Raw genomic sequence first — 8453 nt, 5'->3', positions numbered from 1 at the left:
AAATATCAACTAATATATAACTAAGCAGGATAGCACCACAGGTAATTTATTTTAATTAATTTTTTTAAGAAACATTTTTTTTTTTTAGGATTAATTGTAAATACACAAATAGGGCTCTATTTTATGTGTTCTCTGGCTCAATGCGTTTCTTAACTGGGAACAGTACTGACTCCAAATCTAACCACATCGTATGTATTTCAAACAAAGCAAAATTAATGGATAACGATTGTGAAGGAAAGACAAATGGAGGATCCCTGACATGAGTGAGTTAACTTAATGATATTTAAAATGTATGCTTTTTTTTTCTTTTTTTTTAAATAAAAGCAATCGTCTTTATCTCTGAATAGAAAATGAAAGATGATGGTAATCTCCAAAGTATGTTTTAAAATAGATGCTTTGAAAAACATGGACAGATTTCTGATCCACTAAATGTCTAGGGTAAATACTTAATTTAAATATAGAATGCGATTTACCCAGGAGGGATCCTATCACTTCGTAGAGGAACTTTGTCTCTTCTTACCCTTGCAATTCAACGTGCTCATGCAAGGCATGGAACTTAAATTTGGAGAAGCACCCAAGAGACGCTGGTATATGGTTGCAGGGCATCTGCGCATCTCATATTCCCCCATTAAAACTGAATGGAAGTCCCTTTCTTTAAAGTTCAAGTGTGATTATAAGATGCCTTTAAAGGTCTGGTACATTTGACAACCAAACTGAGATAAGACCTATATTAAGCACCACTCAAATATCAAAGAACTTTATCCTCACCCTTCATTTCATAAAGGCAGTTGTTGCTGTTATAGAAACTCAGTGTACCTTCAATACTGTGTGACATTAGTTTTGAGACATTGGCATTGGACATAATCTCAGCCTTTTCCAAAAATTCAGTAGTCTTTGAATCAATGGATTAATCACAAGAACTTTAAAATTACCATCACAATAGTATTATCATTACTAATATACAAAATAAATGGACTACAATCCAAACTGAAGAAAAGTGTCTTACTTGTAAAGTGCATAGAAATTAAATATTAATAACACACACAAATGCTTTAAAATTCATCAATCCATTTTTTTTTTTTTTTTTAATCTACACCTATCCAGTATTTTGAAGTCAGGGTACTAGAGTGTATTCCAGCTGTCTTGCACACCCTGGACCAGTTGCCAGTCGACACAAGGAGTCAAACAACAATCCACAAACATGTACGGATGATGTTCAATTGTCAATTAACTTCACAAAAAGGTAGGTCTTTCTTGTCTGTTTTCATTTAACAATCCAGCCTTGGCTTGTTAAAGACTTGTAGGAGTGGCACTTTTTAAATATAGAATATTCACATTTTACATTAACAAATTTAAAATAAAATTTAGATTAGTTAGTATTCTAGATTAATTAGAATACTAAAGGAGGGGTTTTCTATATGTCTAACGTGTTTGTAGTCGCTGGGTAACATAACATGGTAGCTATTCTAAAACCGATTCCCATAGGAATATACAGTAATCTAAAAGAGGATGTGCTGTGTAACACTAAACTCTCTTAAGACGATGTGGTGTCTTTGTTCCCTAGAGTTAGTTATACAACTCGCTGAGAATCTTATGCTGTGAATAGATTTTAACCCCATTGAAATCTTAGTGCTAAAATGAAATAAGCGCTACAAAATTATATATATATATATATATATTAAAAAATATATATATATATACTTATGCTTTTTGTTCTTGGGAATATGTTTGACAACAAATCTCCGTTGTGATTCATATTTTGATAAATGTCTGACTTCGAATTACTCTCAGACGTTCTTTGTAGTTATTTAGTTGTCTTGATTCTTCATCGCCTTACGTCAACGGGGGGGGGCGCGCTTCCAAGCGTCTGTTCAATGACGCCATCACGTGAAACCGGAAGCGGGGAATTCATGTTGCGTGTCGTCTGCTGGTGGCTAGCTTAAATCGTAGTTAGCATTGACGGTTACTATTAACTGCCACTGATCATTTTCTGTGGGGAAATGCCTTCCCTTCATGAAAAGACGGATGTCATATTTGTAAGATGCCCTCTAGTTCATTGTTATTCGCAGCGATTCAGAAAGTTAACTTTTCGATATGCTCACACGTTCGCTTTGTGTGTCTGTAGCTCGCTGGGTTCGAGTTAGCTTGCTACATATGAAATGTGTTGATTGGTTATGCTCGGTACCGAGTCGTGGTCAAAATAATAAGTAGAATGAAAACCAGTTATAATAATAAAACGGCTACTATTCATGTTTGTGGTTAAGTTAGCGTGTAGTCGACAAACTCTTATAAACACAAGACTAAAGTTTACATGAAGCGGTCGCGCCAATATTGTCTGTAGCATTAACCGAGTTTGTGTGTGTGTGTGTGTGTGTGTGTGTGTGTGTGTGTGTGTGTGTGTGTGTGTGTATCAATGTATCTGGAGTTTAATTGTTCTGTGATCTGATTTCCTTTAGGAAGATGATGATTTGCCTTACGAAGAGGAGATTATCAGGAACCCGTACTCTGTTAAGTGTTGGATGCGTTACATCGAATTCAAACAGAATGGGCAGAAATCCACCTTAAACATGATTTACGAGCGCGCCCTGAAGGAGTTGCCTGGCAGGTAAGAAAATGGAGGATAAAGAAAATGTTAAGGAGTTCCTTGTTTTTAAATAAAAACGGTAGGATATAACTTTCTGAAGTTATCTAACAGAACGTTTTCCTGTTACTTAGTATTTACAGGTGTTGGTCTAATAAATATTGATTAAATCAGTTCGACGAATTGCTAACTTGTTGTTGTTGTTGTTGCCTCGTCCTTTTCATTACAGCTATAAATTGTGGTACAATTACCTGAGGGAAAGACGGAAACAAGTGAAAGGGAAATGTGTTACAGACCCCTCCTATGAAGAAATAAATAATTGCCATGAAAGAGCTTTGGTGTTCATGCACAAGGTAAAATTGTTATCGAGCACCGTATTTAATAAATTATTTGCAGATTTGCTGTCAAAAATTGAAATCAAATCTGCTTTTGTTTTCTTTTGGACAACAAGATGCCCAGACTATGGCTTGACTACTGCCAGTTCCTTGTATCTCAAAGCAAGATCACAAGAAGCCGGCAAACATTTGACCGTGCGCTTCGAGCTCTCCCTGTCACCCAGCATCCGCGCATCTGGCCTCTGTACCTTCGCTTTGCCCGTAATCTGCCACTGCCTGAGACAGCCATTCGGGTGTACCGCAGGTACCTTAAGGTGAGAAAGTTTTGAAGGCTTAAGTTTAAATGGTCCTTTGCTTGTCTGCCATGAGTATATTTTTTTTTATGTTGGAAGTGTAGTTCACATTCAGAAGTCATACAATTGAATGTCTGCTTTTTATATGTTGTAGTTGTGTCCAGAGAATGCAGAGGAGTACATTGATTACTTGCGAACTGTTGGCCGCTTGGATGAAGCCGCTCTACGACTAGCAGCGGTTGTTAATGATGAAAGCTTTGTGTCTAAAGAAGGCAAATCTAATTACCAGGTAACATTTCTTTGTCATTCCTAAAAGCTGAATTTACCTTTTTTTTCTTTAAAAAAAACAAACACTTTATGCGTATAAACTGACTTGAAGTATTGAAAAATCAGTTTTCTGTATTTGTTTCACAGTTGTGGCATGAGCTGTGTGACCTCATCTCCCAGAATCCTGATAAAGTGACCTCACTTAATGTGGGAGCCATTATCAGAGGAGGCCTCACTCGGTTCACAGACCAACTTGGAAAACTCTGGTGCTCCCTGGCAGACTATTACATCAGGAGTGGCCACTTCGAGAAGGTTACTGTTGCCTGCGTAGCTTTTAGTCTTGAATTCACCCAGAGTTTTACTCAAACGTGACAATTTTACTGAAGTGTCACATTTTCTTCATGGCTTCTACATTAAAAAAAAAAAAAACACCAAAAAAACTCATAATGACATCCAAGCAGTATTTCTAATTGTTTATTGCACAAACTTTTCTTTTGAATTGGTGGAACTAGACTAAACTGTCTGTCTGCCCCTCCATATGTGTGATCTATCTAAGCACCTAATTTCAGCTAACTATTGTTGACTAAACTGTTTGAATATTAATTTGCACATCTGTGGAGTTGGAGACTTTTAACAATTGCGGTCCTTTTATTGTCCAGGCCCGTGACGTGTATGAGGAAGCCATTCTTACTGTGGTAACCGTAAGGGACTTCACACAAGTTTTTGATAGTTATGCCCAATTTGAAGAAAGCATGATTGCTGCAAAGATGGAAACCACTGCTGAGATGGGACAGGATGAAGAAGGTGTGTGTAGATTTAACAATATTGGCCATGGCCTTCGCTTGACTCCTCTGTTCTCTGGCATATTTTACGCTGTCTCCCTTTCCTCTCCAGATGACATTGACTTGGAGCTCAGATTGGCCCGTTTTGAGGAGCTGATAGCCCGACGGCCTCTTTTATTGAACAGTGTGCTTCTGCGACAGAACCCCCATAATGTTCATGAGTGGCACAAAAGGGTGAAGTTGTACGAGGGCAATCCCAGACAGGTGAGACTGAGAGCTTTCTACTGCCGTTCCTATCTGGAATTGTGATCAACAACAAAAAAAAATGGATTTCGATGTCAAACAATCTTCCGCAGATCATTAACACCTACACTGAGGCAGTGCAGACCGTGGATCCAATGAAGGCAACAGGGAAGCCTCACTCTCTTTGGGTCTCTTTTGCCAAATTCTATGAGGAAAATGAGCAGCTGGATGATGTAAGCCATGAGAATCATTTCTGCAGAAATTTGAGAAACTATACAATTTCAGTCTTATGCATCTCTCTTATGCAATGTCCAACTGTCACTGTGTCAACCAGGCTCGGACCATTTTTGATAAAGCCACCAAGGTTAACTTTAAGCAAGTAGATGACCTTGCTGCTGTGTGGTGTGAATATGGAGAAATGGAGCTGCGACATGAAAACTATGAGCAGGCTCTTCGGATTCTCAGGGTAAGACACATAAATATACTAGTGGTTTGAACGCTTAGTAACATCTAGTGGCTGGTCTGAGGAACTACAATAACAATGAAAATCAATGTCCTACTACTGAGATCCTACTCAAAAGGTGGAGAGAAGTTTATTTGTTTTAACATATAAAGACAATTTTAAACAATAAACCATAGCCTAGACATTGTTTAACAAAATTACAAAATTATTTGTCAATAGAAAGCAACAGCCATCCCATCGAAGAAGGCTGAATACTTTGACTCCTCTGAGCCGGTCCAGAACAGGGTCTACAAGTCACTGAAAGTTTGGTCAATGCTGGCAGATTTGGAGGAGAGCCTCGGCACTTTCCAGGTATGTGAACTTCCAGTCTGTGCTTGTGATTTAATTTTAAGGTGTTTTAATAGGTATTTTATCTTTCCTCTCCTTTGTCCTCAGTCTACAAAAGCTGTGTACGACCGCATCATTGACCTCCGAATTGCCACACCACAGATCATCATCAACTACGCCATGTTCCTGGAAGAGCACAACTACTTTGAAGAAAGCTTCAAAGTAATTACATGCGTGTTTTACACCTAAACTTATTTTTTATAAACAAAGTGCATAATGAGTCTAGAACGATCGTTTTGAATAATGCTGCGTTTTCATTTTTAGGCATATGAGCGTGGCATTGCTCTCTTCAGGTGGCCCAATGTGTATGACATTTGGAACACCTACCTCACAAAGTTCATTGACCGTTACGGGGGGAAAAAGCTGGAGAGAGCCAGAGATTTATTTGAGCAAGCCCTGGATGGTTGCCCCGCCAAGTTTGCCAAAAGTATGTCCGAATTATGCTGATAAGTTACTGCACTTATGCAATGTGTCTATTTTTTTGTAGTCTCAACATCTACTTCATGTTCTAATGATTCTTCTGTTCTAGCAATTTACCTACTGTATGCCAAATTGGAGGAGGGATATGGCTTGGCTCGACATGCCATGGCTGTCTACGAAAGAGCAACAGAAGCAGTTGAAACTGAGGAGAGACACCACATGTTCAACATCTACATCAAGAGAGCAGCCGAAATATATGGAGTCACTTATACCAGAGCAATTTACCAGAAAGCAATAGAGGTAATTTGGGACACGCACTGTAGATGGAATCAAGGAATTGGTCATCATTATTAGCACAGTTTATAGTTTTCACAGCGTTTCTTTGTGATTCTAAAACAACTGAATATTTTTCTTTGTTTATCCAGGTCCTTCCTGATGAGCATGCCAGGGACATGTGCCAGCGATTTGCCGACATGGAGAGCAAACTGGGTGAAATTGATCGTGCCAGAGCAATTTACTCTTTCTGCTCCCAGATCTGTGACCCAAGGGTGAGATTGACCGTTAATTTCATTTCATTTAATTTAGCACAAGCATTTCCCTTTGACTTATTTATTATCATCATTATTATTATTATTATTATTATTATTTTTAGGTGACTGCTAATTTCTGGCAAACCTGGAAAGAATTTGAAATCCGCCATGGGAACGAGGACACGATTCGAGAAATGCTGAGGATTAAACGTAGTGTCCAGGCCACCTACAACACCCAAGTCAACTTCATGTCCTCTCAGATGATGAAGGCCACAACCAGCTCCACTGGTACCAGTAAGAGCAAGTTGGCTGTGAACTGTTGTAAAAAATTTAAATGTACAAATTTCATGCCTATAGTTTGTCATTCACATTGTTTTAATTTGTGTCAGTTTCAGATCTTGCTCCTGGTCAAATGGGAATTGATGACATGAAGATGTTGGAGCAGAAAGCTCAGCAGCTTGCTGCAGAAGCTGAACAGGACAAACCAAAGCCTAAAGAAAAGATTCTCTTTGTCAGGTTTGTGGGGTTTTTTTCTAACGCAATTTTATGAAGTTCTAATTAGTTTTTAAGTGGAAAAACGTGATTCTTATGATTATTTATCTCTACAGGAGCGACACGTCCCGTAGTGAGTTGGCTGAGCTTTCAAAACAAGCCAACCCTGATGAGATTGACATAGACAATGATGATGATGATGATGACGATGAAAATCAGGGACCAGATGGTAAGTGGCAAACAAATCAAGCCGCAGTCTTTAGCATAAGACACTGGCATTTGGTGTTTTAAAAATTTATTGTTGACATGTTTTATTCACACATATGCCCTCGGTCATTGCAGAGGTGCAGCTGGAGCAGAAAAGCGTCCCTGCAGCTGTGTTCGGAGGACTTAAGGATGACTGAAGAGGCCTCCATCATTGAAACTAAAAAAAATAAAAAATGAAAATAGTTTGTATCAGCAACTTGATGTTTTTACCAATATACAAATGTTTGTTAAAAAAAAAACAACAACATTTTTACTGTCATACATTTTCAGCTTTTCAGTACAGTGTGAAAGGATTTGAGCCCATTATTATGTTGTCCATGAGGTGTCAGTCTTTCTCAAGTCTTCAATTAAAGAAAGTGAGAACAAAACAACTTCTTATCAGCTCTATTTTGTGTTCATGTGTGAACTCTAGCCTTAGTTAGCAGTGTGGTTTGACTTTTGCGCCCCTTGAAATATCGTAGCTGACTTTTGAAAATTCTTTCATATATCTACATGTAAAGACTTTTCAGTGGCAGGAAGCGCTGCCCTAGGAACCGTACGGGTGGAGCAGTAATTTCTCAAGAAGAGAGCATTCATTGGAAAGTAGAGCTGAACATTTAAACCTTGCGTTGTTGGTCTAAATTTAATAATATTGTTAATAGATGTGTTGCCTGAATGATTTTAATTTTTAAAATAAATCCCATACTGAGTATACATAGTTATTCTGCTATTGGTAAAAATGCAAGCATGCATTTGTTTGCTTGTTTCGATTTTTTTCTACTGTTGCAAAATTGCAAGATGTAGAAAATTTAGAGCCTTTCAGAGTTTAGATTTTCATAAATCCTAAGCAAGTTCTGGAGTCTTTCTCTCTCTTCCCTCACTCTTTTGTAATTTAAGTAATATATGCTAATCAGTGGATGTCAGTGAAATCATTAAAGTTCCAGGATGTGAATGGGATTTTATTTTTCATAGAAAATCGGTTTTATAATTTGGACAGGGCTGGAGCCTTTTCTTTCTTTTTGGTTCACCCAGTCAATAAAAGTCAAAATGTCAACACTGAGCAATAAAGTATTCATTCGGCAGGGAATAAATTGTTTCTTTCACAATTAGATTAAAATTACTTAGGAGGTAATCTTCTTACAAAGTTAAGGAGGAACAACATGTGACCTGGCACCCTGGAGATTTTTCCTTCAAAGAGCATGGTACTGGTGGAAACAAGATAAAAATAACTGAAAAAAACAACCCTTCTACTTTTCTAATGGTGCAGAGGGGGTGGCATGTATGACACCTTTTCAGGTAATGTGGTACTCATGCGTTTAATATGAAATAACAAGATTTATTTTAGCTAATAGACTAATAATAAGCCTGCATTAGATATTTATTCATTAATTTTCTTCTTATTTTTTTTTATGTA

At 37.8% G+C, this 8453-nt stretch overlaps 1 protein-coding gene across 2 annotated transcripts; it reads left to right on the top strand.

The window, feature by feature from the left end:
• Positions 1 to 1879: 1879 nt before the first annotated feature.
• xab2 (XPA binding protein 2) lies at positions 1880 to 8093 on the top strand. 2 transcript variants are annotated; one of them, XM_076038620.1, is made up of 19 exons: positions 1880 to 2036; positions 2457 to 2605; positions 2811 to 2934; positions 3033 to 3230; positions 3364 to 3498; positions 3624 to 3788; positions 4136 to 4280; positions 4371 to 4522; positions 4615 to 4734; positions 4836 to 4967; positions 5184 to 5315; positions 5400 to 5513; positions 5616 to 5778; positions 5881 to 6071; positions 6197 to 6319; positions 6424 to 6589; positions 6691 to 6817; positions 6910 to 7022; positions 7136 to 8093. In XM_076038620.1, exons 1-19 carry the CDS (start codon positions 2001 to 2003, stop codon positions 7195 to 7197), a joined length of 2547 nt encoding a protein of 848 aa, XP_075894735.1. In that variant the 5' UTR covers positions 1880 to 2000; the 3' UTR covers positions 7198 to 8093. The 2 variants fall into 2 exon arrangements, with proteins under 2 accessions (XP_075894735.1, XP_075894734.1); XM_076038619.1 differs by having other exon boundaries at positions 6424 to 6595.
• Positions 8094 to 8453: the final 360 nt, after the last annotated feature.

The sequence above is a fragment of the Nelusetta ayraudi genome, unplaced genomic scaffold (assembly GCF_046127955.1).
Source record: "Nelusetta ayraudi isolate G7.1 ecotype Tasmania unplaced genomic scaffold, CSIRO-AGI_Nayr_v1 ptg000057l, whole genome shotgun sequence".
Taxonomy (NCBI): Eukaryota; Metazoa; Chordata; class Actinopteri; order Tetraodontiformes; family Monacanthidae; genus Nelusetta; species Nelusetta ayraudi.
Note: the sequence above shows the minus strand (reverse complement) of the source record. Positions and strands in the feature narration are given on the sequence as shown.